We start from the raw sequence: 18095 nt of genomic DNA on the forward strand, positions 1-18095 counted from the left end.
AGCTGTTCTTCCAAATAGTATCTTATTTAAAATAATAAACAAACTTTTTCCTCGTTGATAATACTAAAAGATTTGCTGAATATATATATATATATATATATATATAATATATATATATATATATATATATATATATATATATATACACATATGTATATATACATATATATGCGCATTAAGATAAATTAATTTAAATTATTAAGATCTTAAAATATTTATCGCCCTTATTATTGCCCTTATTATTATGTCTAAGACGATGAAACAAAATAGTTTAAAAAAAGCTTGTTTCCAGGGTAAAGCAGCCAAATAGTTTCAGTTCAAATTATAAAATGCTTAAAATAACTTCTATTTGAAAATATTTTCAACTCATTAGATGAAATAAATCTGTTTGGGCTTTGTAATGCGTGTGTAATTTATTTTTTTAATTACACATTTATTTATAACCATTCGTTTATAACCTCAAAGATACGGTTATAATAAAACATTTATAATAATAGTATGCAATACAATAACAACAATGTTTATATATATATATATATATATATATATATATATATATATATATATATATATATATATATATATATATATATATATATATATATATAAAATAAGAACGTCTAATGTCATAAATACTATGCACAAATATTAACTAATTAATAAAATAAAAATACAGATGTACTATTTAAAAACTACTTTATGTAAACCGTGATTAAGCAAATTAAAATTTTTTTTTTTTCTGTCTTTCAAATCCGATTATCTTCCGATGTCTTTCAAATCCGATTAACTTCAACTACTTTCCATTTCTTACAAATAAGAAATATATGAAGAAAGTTACGGTTTGTTTACAGAAATAATATAAAGCAAGGACTCTTTACACTTCTTCTCAAAAATAAAGATGAATAACGTCATCAAAAACACTTATGGCCGACTCCTAATAAAAAAAAAGTTACAATTTATGATGTAGCTCTTTATGTAAAGATATTGTTGCAAGCATAACAAAATACATTACATAAACTAAACATCTACTAATCTTTTCTTTCAAAATTGCTGATGTTTTTTTTTAATAAGCAATTCTCATTTACGCTCTTATTAGATATTCATCTTTTCTTGGATTAGCAATAAAAGATTTATGTCAAATGCTTGTTCGCTTTTGACATGTAAAGGATCTAATTTTCTATACCATTAATATTTTTTCTGACAGCAGAATTATAAAGTTATTTGTTTAGGTAAATATTTTCTCCGAAGCATACTTTATTTTTGTTTGGCGAAATAAGCAATATTCATTTATAAATATTTTTCCAAACAACTTTTTTTTTAAGTTTGTATGATGTTTTTAGCAAAAATATATAAACAGTTTGTCTGGTATTAGGGCCGTCTTATTTGCAGAAGTACATGTCAATAGCCGTGAATGGAGTCATTTTTAGATGGGTTTATCCTATTTTAAGGAACATGGGATTTATTGCGTGTCTTTTTCTATGTTAATGACAAGTTTTTATAATTAGAAACAAAATAAAAGTAAAAACTATTGTCATTATTCTGTAAGCAACCAATAAAAATATCATGACTGATTGTAAAAAAAGAGTGTAATATTTAAAAAAGAAAGTGTAAAGTTTTAATAAAAATGATATTTTCTTATCTACTCTACTGTTTATCGGATAAACCTCACTGTTTATCGGAGCTTGTAGTTGAACAAATTTTCCTGCCTCGTTTCACAAGAAATTTTATATTTATGTCATTTGTAGCCATTAATAACTAGTAAGTTAAACTTCTATCTGTGAATACGATTCCTGATTTGTGTATACGAGTAATAAAAATAGAAACCTGTTATTCAACCACAGTAAGCATTTTTGGTCATAACTTAAAACAAAAAATTCAGGAAAAAATCATGTTTTTAAGTTAAAAATTAAATTTTTTACTAAATTTCTAAACTTAATATTCAAACTGTCACAAAACATAAAAAAATAAAAATGTGCAATATATGATATAACGTATATGAAAGTCTCACTCAAAAAATCACAAAGGTGACTATCAAACTAAGAAATGACGGAGGCTAGCCTGCACTTAAGTTTTTTGATAGTTGAATAGAACACCGAAATAAATAGGAAAATTGGAAAGGAACACCAACATAAATAGTTTACAATCACCATTTTTACTTAAGATTATAAAACTTACAAAAAACATTACATAACAGACTCGTACCCAAAACCATTGCAAGGAATAAAGGGGTGGGGGAATAGATGAAATATATACAGCAACAGATAAAATTTTTATGAAGGAATTAGCCGTTTTAAACATAAACAAAAGTTAAGTTGAAAATGTAAAAAACTATAACATAAATGAAATTAGATAAAAGCTTAAATATATTATGAAAAGATTATCACAAATATCTAACCCCTACTTCCTTGACTACAGTTCTATATATAAAAAATTGATGTCGAACACTTTTTATTTATATTTATGGTTTTATAGGTTTTATACAATTCATATTTAGGCTTTTATAGTATAAAAATTACTTCATATTTTTGTAAAAACAATATAAAATTTTCGACTTTGATAACAATAATGAATCTTTTGATTTGGTATTTTAATTTACATTTGAAGGTCTATTGGATGTGTAACGAAGGTATTTTTAAATTAAAACTTTTAATTCAGTTTATAAACAACTTTCATAGATGTTTTAGTATAACTTTTTAATATTAAAATAAAGTTTTCTTGAATCAAAACTCTAAAGTTCGATAAAATGCCCAAGCGTTTTCACATTTGATCTCCGTAATAACTTCCAATTTGAATTATCCGTACTTGAGAAAATAAATTGAAACCAATCCAACTTATTGAAACAAGAGCCGAAGCTCCGTAACATCTTTTTTATATACGCATTTTGTTATGTATTTTGACTCTAATAAAGTTTAAATAAATTAAATTTTAAACTTTCGTCACACCTCCGTAACTACCTTTAATTAAAATATAATAAAACAAGACTGAAGGGTGTGGCGAAATAGTGTTGCAAAATTTTGATTGTTGCAAATTTGATTGTCGAAAGTATGGAAAAGGAATAGTGTCGCAAATTGTCGCATGATTGATTGTCGAATAACAGAATAAGGAATAATGTCGCAAATGAATTTAATGAATAGTGTCGAAAATAGAAAAAAGAATAATGTTGCAAAAGAGTTTAATGAATAGTATCGAAAACAAAAAAACGGAATAGTGTCGCAAATGAATTTAAGAAATAGTGTCGAAAACAAAAAAACGGAATAATGTCGCATATTATTTAAAGGAATAGTCTCAAAAACAAAAAAACGGAATCAAAGTTACGTTTTTATTGAAAACAATAGGTATAATAAAAATAAATATATAATCGTATTAAATGTTTTCAATAATATATATATATATATATATATATATATATATATATATATATATATATATCAAACAAAAATGCTGACAATATTTTCACAACATTATGACAAAGCGTTTATCGCAGCAAAAGCGTCGAATGGAACTTTTACACTTTTAAACGTGAATAATTTTTCAATTAATTTCTTATAAGTCATTGTTCTTATATAAATATTGTTCAAGAAAAAATTTTCTATCTAACAGTGTAAAGTTTATAAGATTTTAGAGGTGTCAAAATGGACCCTCTTTGCCTCTAAAATTGCCCCTAAAGGGATATTACTGTAGCGCAATCAACTGGGTTTTTTTTACGTCCACCCAAAGACTGTACTTTCTCCCTGCCAAATTTTACCATTATACTATTTTTGTCTGGGTTTGACCCTATTTTTTGCTAATTTTCTCTGACTACAATTCCGTCTTTACTATTTGTGACGCTATTCCGTTTTTACTATTTGCGACACTATTCCGTTTTTACTATTTGCGACACTATTCCTTATTTTCGTTTTCGACACTACTCCGATTTTATTGTTGCGACATTATTTCATTATTTTTTGCGACACTATTCCTTTTTTTTGTTTTCGACACTATTTATTAAATTTATTTACGACACTATTCTTTTTTTTTTGCGACATTAGGCCTATTTAATATATTCGACACTATTCCGAAATTCATTTTCCGACATTATTCCTGTCACCTGACTAAAGTTATTACTTTATTTATAGAATCATAATTAAAGTTACTTAAACGTAATATTGAGACAAACATTAGATTTTTTTTAGTGTTCTTGTGTAAAAAAAATTTGTTTTGAAAGAAGCTTTTCAAACATAAATTAAAAAAAAGATTATTGAGGATCCCTGCATAACATGCAGGGAAAAAATCCTATTGTTAGAGATTTAAACACTACAGGGAACAGCAGAAAGAGTTGTGTAATAAATTATAAAAAGATAAAAGCTAAAAACCATGAGCCATGTCAAAAAGATTCAGAGAACCACCATTTTAGGCAAAAAACAACAAGCTATATCAATACTACCCTACTAGATAACATTTAATCAACGGATAATTAGATGACGTTTAAGGCCGATTAACGAAAAACTTATGATAGTTAAAGCCTGTCAACGCAAAACGTACGATTTCTTTTTCATTTCATTGAATTTTGAAAATAAAATTATGAAATTAAAGATTAAACGATCATGATCAAAATAATGAGACCAATAGAAATTATATGCACAAACAAATTATATAAAAACAATATTAGCAGAAGCTATTTTGTTGCGTACCTAATATTTGATTTTGCTCTCCAAAAATATATCTAACGTTTTTTACACCGTAAATGTATAATTTTTTATACGCTGTAAATGTTGTCATTTTAATAGTATTACTTACTCTATAGAATTTATAACAACATTAAAAGTTGCATTAACATCGAATCTTCTGTATAGTGTAGCAATCTAAATACAAAATTCAATAATACTGTTATAGCAATTAATATGCTCATAAACTATTACTCATAAAATTATTAAAAAAAAAAAATTTAAACATTTCTTACCGCATCTTGGATATCATTTCTAAGATTTATACAAGGTTTAACTGTTAATATAGAATATGAATTAGTATAATCTTTATCAATGAAATTTACAGCCAAATTCAATTTTACACCTGTAATATAAATCTTATTATATTAAAGTACAACATTTTGTAAATTTATAGTATTTTGATAAAACAATACTAAACATAATAGGTTTAAGTATTATAGTGTGTAATAATATTGCATACATGATAAAATTATTTTTTTAACCATCAGAGGTAAACAAAAAATATGTCGATTATTTAAAATTACCTACTAAAAGTATAAAATAACATAAAAACGGAATTACAGTAAAGTGTAAATTTAAAATAAAAATTTGCCTTACCCAACCGGTATTTGGTCCTAAAGAGACATCTTTTTAGGATCAAATGATGGCAGGATAGTGTGTGTGCGCGTGTTCACGCACGAATACACACACATACACAAGATTTTGATAAGATTATGAGAGAAGATTATTTTTTGTAAAGTATTATGAGACAAGATTATTTCAAGGCATATTCACACATTAATAAATGTATATAAATGTGATTTAATATGTGATATAAATGTATATAATATGTGATATAAATGTATATAAATGTGATATGATTTAAAAAGAAACAACATATTCATAATTTATTTCATTATTTTTAAATATTTACTAATTTAAGATCCAACAAAAAATGATAAAAAAAGGTGAGAGAGACCACATGAAAAATTACAGATGTACTGCAAAAAAGTATAATAAAAACATCAAAATATTTTTTTTCAAAAAAAAAATAATAAAAAATCTATAACGAATTATTTCAAATTTTTAATTTTTAGCAAAATGATTAATATAAAGTGGTTTAACTACTTAAAAAGTTATAATTAAATTATAAATTTAGTTATAATTTAAGTTAGTTTAAAATGTCATTATATTGAATAGTAATTGTTTAATATATTTAAATTAAACTAATGGAAAATAATGGTTCCCTTTCTAAAAACAATAAACCAGAAAGAAATGGTTTTCAATTTTGAAAAATTAAAGTAATGGATAATGGTCTCTTATACCGAAAAATCAGAAAAAAAAGAGAGTGATGATTTACTATCCTGAAAAATCAAAATAATGAGGAACTATGATATATAACTTTGATATATATCCTAAAAAATTAAAATAATTGAGAATGATTTTTTTTTGGTCTTAAAAACGAGTTGCTGCATTATTAAAAACAAATGTTGCAGTAATATTACTTATGCAATTTCGCTGAGCACAACTTTCAAAACCTCTAACATTTCCGACGCAATCTAAACCGCCAAAACTTGGCGTAGGATTTGAACAGCTGCGAAATCTTGATTTTACACCACCACCGCATGGCTGACTGCATAACGACCAAGAAGACCATATTGACCAATTACCATTTACTATAAAAATAGAAAACCAACAGATTTTTTCTGAATAGCTTACTCTAAAAAACTTTTCATAAAAATAACTAACTATATTTGCATAAAGTATAAAAAAGCATTTTTCAACCTGGACAAATCAAATATGTGTTGCAGTCTTCGGTATAATTACTGACACCAATGCAATCACGACCATTAAATGATTGATGTGGATTATTACAACTTCTATTAAAAAATATTATTCCACTACCACACATTTTCGAACAATTTGTAATGCCCCAGCTACCCCACATTCCATCTTCTAAAAAGATTTTTATTAAACAAACAAAGAAACTAAAAAATTTTTATCAAAATATAAAATCATTAAAATATATGCCAAGTTTTTCTAAATAATTTTTTTTTTAAACATCTTCACTTCCAATGAGGCTGCAAGCAAACACTATTAGAGTTGGAAGTTACTGGAAGAGAAAAGATGAAATTTATAGAGCAAGATAACTATTAACATACAACTTAAAAGATTACAAATTATATGAATCGGGAAAACAAGATGAAGGAAGAGAATTCCAAAGAACCGATGTTCAAGGAACAAGTAGACGAATAAGAATTTTTGGAGCACTTTGGAGCAGTCACAGTAAAAGGATGAGGGATGAGATTAATTGAATGATGAGTAAAACGAGAATGAAATTTAGTAGATAGCACAAGAGATGCTAACTCTTTAGAGCAGTGCCAATGTAGCATTTATAGAAAAGATAAAGAGAAGTAAGATTACAACAATATGATAATGGTTGGAGAGCAGATTCAACTATGTTTACAATGCATTTTTGCAACTTCCCTAAAAGAGAAAGGGCATCATTGGAAGATCCGCCCCAGATATAGCAACAGAATTCTATACATGGACGGATTTGAGATTGATTGAGATAAAGAATATAATCATGAGTAAGAAAGTGGCAAGCACAATATATAGATGCAATCTTAACAGAAGCTAATATTGCAATCAATTTGATATATGGTTTCCAAGAAAGATTGGAGGTAAGGGTTAATCTTACAAGATGGAGAATAGATGACTCATCGAGTATATTACCGTTCATAAATATAGGAAAATCTAAATTAATGCAATTACGATTAGCTGAAAAAAATTGAGTTTTTTTTGAGTTAAAGTTCACCAGCCATTGAGAGTCCCATGCTGTAGCAGAAGTGAGATCCTTTTCAAGCTCAAATGCCCCCTCCAAGCAATCAGAGAGTGTTGGCTTTTTATCAAAATAAGAATAAATGGTAGTATCATCAGCAAACATTGCAACCTTAGATGTGAGAATTTCTGGGAGATCGTTAATGTTAATTAAAAAAAGTATAGGGCCAAGGATGAAATCTTAAGGAACCCCTGAAGTTACAGGATATGAAGAAGATGCTGTCCATCGAGGACAATTTTTATAGTACAATTAGTAAGGAAGAATTCAATAATCTTAAAGATGTTACCTGATACACTGTAAGAAGAGAGCTTATGGAGAAGACCAGCATGCCAAAAAGTTTTTATTAAGTTATACAATTTTATACATAGCTAGTTATTACAGGTGGATATAAAGGAATATTGTAGAGTAAACAGGAATCATTGCTAGGATCAAATAATGTAAAAAAAAGTAAGATATATAAATTGTGGATCAACTAATCACAGAGGAAATCTACCTATATATAAACATATATATATGTGTATATATATATATATATATATATATATATATATATATATATATATATATATATATATATATATATATATAAATATATATATAAACATATATACATAAACATATAAATATAAACTTATATATATATATATATATATATATATATATATATATATATATATATATATATATATATATATATATACACATGTATATATATATATATATGTATATATATATATGTATATATATATATATATATATATATATATATATATATATATATATATATATATATATATATATATATATATATACACAAACAGTCAGTTAGTTCACTATAAATTTTGTTTCTTTTTTCATAAAAAGTGTACTAATAGATACATACTCTGCAAGAAATAAATTAATAAACAAATATATATATTATATATATATATATATATATATATATATATATATATATATATATATATATATATATATATATATATATATATATATATATCTGTTTCTTTTTTCTGTATTTGTGAATGGAACAAGAGCCGTGTATGCTTTGTAAATAAAAACTGCAATATAAGAAACCTTGACCATTTTGTTTTATCTTATACAAAATATAAAGAAATTCTTAAAAATATCTTTACTTTAATTTCTAGATATTCTTTTAATCACTTATTGTTATCTCTCACTCTTGTTAGGATTCTTATTCAATTATTATGACTCATTTTTGTATGAGTGTTTTTTCCTGATTTTTTCTTATCACCTGTTAATTGAGATTTTTTTATGTTTATATTATATGCATGTCCAATATGTCTTTAATTTTTTTATTAGTAGTACTACACTAATAATAAACTCATAATTATAATATTGTTTGATTTTCTTAGATCAAACTTAAGTGTAACTGACTCTTTAAGAATTATTAAAATTATGATGATAATAACTATAAATGTTGTGATTATAATAATTAATATCTAATAAGTATTATTTACTTTTATCAAATATCATTTACACATACTTATAAAAACATTTAATAACTATTAATTGCAATTATTATTACTATTATTATTAGAATTACTATAGTCATTTATATAATTATCAATAGTATTATTTTAATTATAACTGTTATAACTCTTGTTATTATTAATCTAGTTATGCATAATTTATATTATTTTTTCATTTTATAAGTAAGCATTCTGAACCCTAAACAATTGTCCAATCAGCCTTATATATGTAATTAGCAAATTTTTGAGTGTTTGACCAACAAATTTCTAACATCCTATCTTGAGTCAAATAAAGTACTATTAGACAATCAATACGGTTTTAGTTCTATGGCTTACTTGCTAACTGCATATGATCAAAAGATTTTATTGTTCATTAGATCGAGGCGGCGAGGCAAGGACCATTGCACTTTACAAAGAAAGCTTTCTATAAATTTTGGCATGCTGGTATTCTCCCTAAGCTTGCATTTTATGGAACAACGAGGAAAGTTTTCGAGATTATAAAATCGTTTCTTTCTTACTGCTTTATTCAAGTCTTTTTTATTCTTGGAACTTTTTTTTATCTAAATTAATAATTTTCCTGACAACCTTTGAAAAGGCCGATCTTGAATCTCACTTCCTTGATGAAAAGCCAATCTTGAATCTGATCTCACTTCTATAAAAGATTGGGCCTTGCAGTGGCTTGTGAATTTTAACTTCAACAAAACTTACAACTGTCAACATTCGTATATTGACGAATGGTAACCCTCTAACTAAGTCCTTTTCTTTACATCTTCTTAGATCATCTTTTATGAATACCATACATACAATTGATTTCAAAGTTAGCATCTGCTAAGGTTGCGTCTCTTTATCGTGCTTGCCATTATCTTACTCTTGATTCCATTCTCTACCTCTACAAATCTCTTATTCATACCTGTATAGAATACTGTTGATATATTTAGGCTTGCTCTTCTAATGATGCTCTTTTACTTCTAGACAAGGTTTAGAAGGGGAAAAAGGGATTGTAAACGTAGTTGGATCCGCTATTAAATTTGAGCCTCTTTCATATTTTGAACATATTTGGTTTTGAACCTGTTTCACCTCGAAATGATGTTTTACTGCTTTTAGACTTTAAAACATTATGGCAACATAAGCATTACTTAAAGCTTAGTTGCAACACAAAAATTCTTGACACATGTACATTTTCCCTTACATTTTTAGAATACTTTAATTTGTTTTTGTTGCTTAAATTTACTTTTTTTATAAAATCAATATCACTTGATATATCTCCTTTAAAGGAGATATATCAAATGATATTGATTTATGAAATACTGCTTAATCATCTTCCATGGCACTTTCGTTTTTATGTTTCCAATAGCTTGCTGAGCCAAAACAAATATCTTTAGTAGATGAAACTGTTAGTGCTGTTGCACATTAATAATTTTCAGTATTTTTATTAATACACAGCTTGGTTTAAAAGAACTTATCTTCCTGCATTCACTCAACAATGATTGCTATACTTGAAATCCCAACTTTTTTTTACCTGGATTTATAATTGTTTATTTTGATGCCCACTCTGACCATAACTCTGCAAGTATATGCATGAAAACTTCCCTGTTGATTGTCATAAACAAAGAAAAAAAGTGCAGATTTAGCACTTTGGTAATCAAAGTTCAATTTCTGATTGATTTGATCAAGGTAATGCCAGTTGTGTCAGATGGAGTAATGAAAAGTCGAATATTTTTGCTTCTAAGAAATGTCAATGCATGATAGTCAAACCTTAAAGAATGACCATCAGATAGGACAACAGCATGTGTACTGTGATCTTGGCTAAAATTGTCATTTGTGGAGATTAGAAGATTTGCAACTTGTATTACTGCTTCTTTCTGAGTCATGTGGGCATTAACCCCTTTTCCCTTGAATATGGTGTGGCATATTGCTATATCTCCTTTAAAGGAAACAAAAGAATGTATAGTTACTCATTCTCTGTTTTCACTTATCAACTGACTCCCAACATAAACTAAACCACTAAGAGTATCACCAAATCCATAGTTTACAAACTGAGGAGTTTCATCATGATGGTAAAGTCTAGAGGTATCAATATCTCCCTGCCATACACCTGTTTCTAATTAATTTGCATCATTGAAAATATTACTTTTTGTAAGTTCTTCAGCTAACTCGCTAAGATGATTATATGCTGTTTCTTTTGTGCAGTTAAGGGCACAATTTATAGATAATGTTTCCTGTCTCTTTTTTGTGATGCACTTTTGATATTTTGCATCCCAACGCTTCCAAAAAGACTTTCTAGGCTTCTTTGTTTGAAGTGCTTATTGAGTATTTGGTGATAACTTGTTTGCTTTCTTACTCCCAAAACATTCAACATTGTCTTTGTCAACTCTGACTTGTTTAAACCTTGTGGGCACCTAAATAAATTAGTGAAAACACAATACCAAATAACTAAACACTACAAGTTTAGTTTTCTTAATGCAATAATCATAACAAAAAAAGTTTTTGATTTTAATTTGAACAGTTTATTAGAAAATAGTTTCATTTCTCAATCATGTATATTCTTATTTTTTATATAAAAGTCTAGCGACTCTTCCTCATCTTTGGCAAAAATTGAACAATATACCTTCTCTTTTCCAATTTCAATGGCAACATTAAGTCATTTGTTAATTGTTCTTAGATCTTTAACTAGTGGAAATTTTCCTGGATTGATTACGGCTTAACCGCATTTATTGCTGATTTGACACCACTCAACAGCTTCCTTTAACTGCTTATTTTTCATTTCTAGAATATCGCTTAGAATAATGCATCTTGATTTGTTAGTTCGAAAACTAAAAGACATTCTCAACTCTTATCTACCTTAGTGTAGATAATAAGTTTAATGCAGTCAAAATATTTATTTAATAATATTGAGAAGAAATCAAACAAGATTTTTTTTTATTAAGTTTCCTTTACCTCGCCTTCTAAGGGTCCTAAACCTAGCATTTTGTAGTGGAATATAAAGGTAAAAAGAGTAAGTGAACCAAACGTTTAAAAATATACTGAGGAAGGAAAATAAAGCTTATATGATTTTCTAACCAAAAATGGAAGCAGCACAGCCAATTATTTAACCTGACATTCTGAGATACCAATTGAAAAAATTATATTTTAAATATATATCTAAAGACATGAACAACGGTACTACCAAAAACTTTAACTTTTTTAACATTCCAACAGGAGTATTTTGTCTAAGTGGCTGCCCTAATAATTTTTCTTAACCAGGATCTTAAAAAAACATCTTATATTCTGAACTCCTTTTACCTGTAGCTCTACTTGATAACTGATTTCTACTTTTTGAGCTTTTATTAAAACAAAAAAGCTAAGAGATGCAAAAGTTGATGAGTGTATATCAGTATGTATGTATGTATTAATGTATGTATGTATGTATGTATGTATGTATGTATGTATGTATGTATGTATGTATGTATGTATGTATGTATGTATGTATGTATGTATGTATGTATGTATGTATGTATGTATGTATGTATGTATGTATGTATGTATGTATGTATGTATGTATGTATGTATGTATGTATGTATGTATGTATGTATGTATGTATGTATGTATGTATGTATGTATGTATGTATGTATGTATGTACGTATGTATATATGTATATAAGTATGTATGTATTTATGAATGTATGTATGTATAGAGATGTGACACATTTTTTGGGTTCTTGCTTCTTTTGTTTTTTTGAAAAAAAAAACACAGGTCAAAAAACAGGGGACCGTTGTTTTGGCTTTTTTAAAAAAATAAAAAATTTAAGCTACTAAATTTAACTTTAATGGTAATATCTTAATTCATATTTTAATTTTAGATTTGAATAGGACAATTATTACAAAAATTTACTGAAATTCGTTTTATTTTGGTATGCTAAAAAGTTAGCACGGTCAGAGCAGACGTGTATATAAACTTAAATAAATTTAAAATTCCTCAATTTTATATTTAGTGTTATATATTGACTCAATAAACATTGTTTATTTACATTTATTATATTTAATTACATTTAACAATTATTATACAAACATATATATTTTTTTGTTATTCACCTCCTCAAGGCCGAGAAAGCCACTACAGACGAGGAGGCTACTTAATAGTGGTTATAACCCTCTCTCAATTCTATAACTCTGAAACACAAACCTTGACGAACAAGACCGCTGCGTGGAGAAACAAGTTGATATATATATATATATACATACATTTTTATTCTGCTTCACTCTCAACAAGGCTGCAAACAACAAATATTAAGTTGGGAGTTACTAGGAAATAAAAAGAATAGAGTTACAGAGCAAGGAAATGGTTAACAGAAAATATAAAGAGTTTTAGTTTGTATGAGTCAGGAAAAAATGAAGATGGGAGGAGTTCTAAAGGGTTGAAATGTGGGTAAAAAAACTAGTCAATAGTTTTTAGAGCATACAGGGAAAGATACAGTTAACAAATGAGACTTAGCTGAATGACAAGTCAAGTAAGAATGAGTTTTAGTTTATGGAAGTAGAGATGGTGACTCTTTTAAGCAGTGACCATAATAGTATTTTTAGAAAAGAGAAAGAGATGCAACTTTTCAACGATGGGAATATAGCTCAAACTTAACAGATAGAACGGGTCCAACTATATTTAAAAAGCATTTTTGGACCTTGTCTTGAAGAGGAAGAGCATCATTAGAAGAACGAGTCCAAATTTAAAAACAGTATTCTATACAGGGAGGAATAAAGGATTTGTAGCGGTAGAGAATGGAATCAGGAGTAAGAAAATGGTGAACACAATAAAGAGAAGGAATCTTAGTGAATGCTAATTTCGCAATCAATTGTATATATGGTTTACATGAAAAGTCAATAGTAAAGGATAATCCAAGAAAACATAAAGAGGTTTCAATGGGAGGGTTGCTATTTTTTAATATAGGAATTTCGACAGTATCGCAATAGTTGTTTGTAGTAAATAACTGAGTTTTATTGGAGCTAAAATTTACAAGCCACTCTGAGCCCTAATCTGTTATAGAAGTGTGATTGTATTCAAGATCAGCTGCCTGTTCTAAGCAATCAAAAAGAAAGCACTTTTTGTCAAGAGTATAAAGTTGAGTCATCAGCAAAAAGAACTACTTTAGATATAAGGTTGTGTTGGAAAGATCATTAATGTAGATAAGAAACAAAACAGGACAAAGAATAGCACCTTAAGGTAGCCCAGAAGTTACTTGAATTAAAGAAGAATGTTGGCCTTCGAGGATGACTTTATTAAAGCGGTTAGAAATAAATGATTTGATAATCTCAAAAACTTTTCCAAATACACCATATGAAAAACGCTTATGGAGAAGACCAGCATGCCAAACTTTGTCAAAAGCTTAATATATATATATATATATATATATATATATATATATATATATATATATATATATATATATATATATATTTTATTATTTTAAGACATGTTTCGACTATATATAGTTATCATCAGTTAAAATATATTTGTTAAAAATGGTATAAAATATAGTATAACTGTAAAAATAAACATAATAAAAGCTATACAATTGATAACAAACTTTATATACAAAAGAATTATTAAAAATTATTTTAACAAATATCAAATATAACAAAAGAACCGATAAATTATTTTAAATGGTAAGAGTCATTTTAACACAATTTATTTGTTTGTTCATATCAGTTTTTTCTTATCGTACATGAATACTTACTTAAATTTTTAATTCAATTTTGTTATTAGCACAATTTAAAGTTGAAAAATATTCATCACTAAAATTAGTAAAACATTTTTCTTTTGAGTGAAGAAGCTTATAAATTTATCCCTTCTGCAGTGTTCAATCATCTGTGTCTTTAAGTGGCGAGAAGTTTTGTAAATATAACAGGATTTACATCCTGCACAAACAAATTTGTAAATGACAAATGATTTAAAATCTACAGGAGGGAGATCTGTAAATAAAAAAAGTTAGACACTTTTAACGAAGTGAATACCAATCTTACAGTAACCAACTTACAGTCTCAAGATACTTATATCAAATATAATTTAACATTTCTTAGACTGTAAGGGATATATATCTATAATAAATAAATTTAAGTTATATTTAAAGTTATTTACTATAAATTTAAATATCAAAATGACTTCTTTTTTTTGTGCATAATAACTAGTGGTTCCTTTAAATAGATGTTTTTAAAAATCAACATATATACTACGATGAAAATAGTTGGGAGAAAGAGAAAAAAGTTTCTTTTGATCTATTTGTAATAATAAAGTTGTCAGCTGTTAACTTCATTTTGATTGAGTTGTTAACAGAGTTAAGCTATCGGCACAGTTTCGCATAACCCAATTTAATTTTATAATCTACTCTCGAATATACAGCCTGTGAAGATGGGTTTATCAATTTAAGAATTGCAAATTTTTTAAAAAAAGCATTAAAACGCTCAAGTTGTTATATATTACTTTTGTGAAACAACGAAAAGTAAATGTTTATGAGTTGGCCTGTTTTTCGAGCTTGTGCATATTATTACATTGGCTAATATTATAAATTTTTTAAAACTCTTTAGATGGATTTAAAAAAAAGAAAAAGATGAACATGAAAGGTTGAATTTCAAACTTTAGAAAAATTTTATGAAGTCTCTTGATAATTGCATGTAATCTTTACTTTGCTAGCTCAGATATCTGACCAACATAAGGTAATTTAAACAGCAAGAGTTTGTTAGGTCTGTAGATGAAAATGGAACAACATAATTACCTTTTTAAGGAAGAGATGCGGGTTTTTTCTATTATCCAAGATAGGTACATACCAAGATAGGTACATATTACGTTTGAGAATTTTTAAAAGATTGTTAATATCATAATGAAGATCAAGGATAGTATTGTTAATTTTGAGAGTTTTATCAATTAAACATTTTGTAAGACTTATTTTATATGAAAATGAAGTAAAGCTGTAAAAGCTGGTGCATAATTCAGTTAAGGTTTTTTTTAATGAAAACTTTTGCAATTGTTGAACGGTTTGACTTACATAATGTTATGTCCAAAAAAGATATTTCTGAGATTTTTTCCTTTTCCATGGTAAAAGATATTAGAGAATGTTTTTTGTAAATGTAATCCAAGAATAAAAAAAAAAAAAAAAATTATGAATAAATAAATTACAAGTCATTAGAAAAAAGTGGTCTGGGAAACTCAGTAAATAATAATAACTTGAAGTTTTTAAATTTTCATTGAAAATAAGTTCAGTATAGAGCTTTTTTTATATGGGCCTACTAACAATAAATATTTTTTTGACAAATTAAACAAACAATTTAAGGCTAAATTACTACACAATGTACAAATGCTCAAAGAAATAAATAATCTTGATAGATTGGTTACTTCTTTAAGCATTTAAAGTTTGACATTAAATTGGGATGGTATTATATACTAATATATTTACATTATCAAAATTAAAATGGTAACTTTCTTATAGGATAAGAATAGTTTCTAAATATGATGAGAGTATCGCAGTTGTTAGGAAGTACAACATGACAAATAAACATTCCCATACTGTATTTATAACTAACTAATAGCAAATTTAATTTTTTTTTAAATAAGTTAAATTGGCGTTAATACATGTTATTGTTCTTTTATCATATACTAGAAAAAAGGAAAACTATTCCAAAATTTATGCCAAAAAAATAAATTTTTTTAAAAAAAAAGCAGAAAAACACCTCAAAAAAACAAACAAAAAAGCAAAAGGAAAAAAACACTCTTTTTCGCAACTGTATGTATGTAGATACTATATATATATATATATATATATATATATATATATATATATATATATATATATATATATATATATATATATATATATATATATATATATATATATATATATATATAAATATATATATATATATATATAAATATAAATATATATATATATATAAATATATATAAAAATAAATAAATAAATATATATATATATATATATATATATATATATATATATATATATATATATATATATATATATATATATATATATATATATATATATATATATATATATATATATATAAATATATATATATATATATATAAATATAAATATATATATATATATAAATATATATAAAAATAAATAAATAAATATATATATATATATATATATATATATATATATATATATATATATATATATATATATATATATATATATATATATATATATATATATATATATATATATATATATATATATATATATATATATATATATATATATATATATATATATATATATATATATAGGCTTGGCCAGAAAGACGTGCTATTTCAAGTCTTTATATGACCATGCGAATAATATTTTGTTTTGACAGTTTAACCACAGTTGTTAACAAATGCGTTGAAAAAATTGTTTTTTAATTACGTCAAAAATAAACAACTTTGACATGTTTATCTTTGCTGACGTTTTTATATTAGCAAAACGCAATTAAATAAAGTAGCTAATGATTTTAATTAAAGTATCATCAAAAATTGTATAAAATTTTTGCTTATATTAATTAATTATATAAGATTTAAAATAAAAAAAGTAAAAATTATTAAAAAAAAATATTTAAATTTAGAAGTAACAACTTTAAACAGCGATAGTCTTTTTAATAAACTTAATATAAGAATCATTAAAATTAATTCACTCGAAAAGTAGAAAGATTTTGCTAAGAAGAAAAAAAAAGACTTATATAACTTTGATCTTCACTTATGTTTTTATATTATTGAAATGCATTTAAAAAAATTAACAAATCACTGCTACAGGTATAGTGCCCTTAAAAAGACAAAAATATTATATTGATGATAACTATGGTTTATCAAAATTAATCAAAAGTTTGGATATTCAAAAATATATAAAAGCCATATAACTTTTAGAAAAAAGTTAAGTTATAGTGCAGAAATTTAATAATTTTTCTAATTTTGTCTCAGAATATAAAATTTAAAAAAATTTGAGAACCAAAATTAACTAATATTTAATATAAAACGAAAAATGTTTGATTAAAGTCCGTACAATAAAGTCTAGAAAGATGCTATGAATAGGGTCCTATTTACAAAA

The 18095-nt window shown here is 25.5% G+C and overlaps 1 protein-coding gene across 1 annotated transcript in view; it reads right to left on the reverse strand.

The window, feature by feature from the left end:
• Positions 1-629: 629 nt before the first annotated feature.
• The window catches only part of LOC136080686 (uncharacterized), an 88174-nt gene continuing 70708 nt past the window's right edge, over positions 630-18095 (reverse strand). The window contains exons 14-18 of the mRNA XM_065797664.1: positions 6471-6641; positions 6191-6361; positions 4940-5049; positions 4777-4841; positions 630-934 (exon numbers count right to left, since the gene is read on the reverse strand). Of these exons, the coding sequence (XP_065653736.1) occupies positions 922-934; positions 4777-4841; positions 4940-5049; positions 6191-6361; positions 6471-6641 (530 nt within the window). The 3' untranslated portion in view covers positions 630-921. The remainder of the gene's footprint in view (positions 935-4776; positions 4842-4939; positions 5050-6190; positions 6362-6470; positions 6642-18095) is intronic.

Source organism: Hydra vulgaris, chromosome 05, assembly GCF_038396675.1.
Source record: "Hydra vulgaris chromosome 05, alternate assembly HydraT2T_AEP".
In the NCBI taxonomy this organism is placed as follows: Eukaryota; Metazoa; Cnidaria; class Hydrozoa; order Anthoathecata; family Hydridae; genus Hydra; species Hydra vulgaris.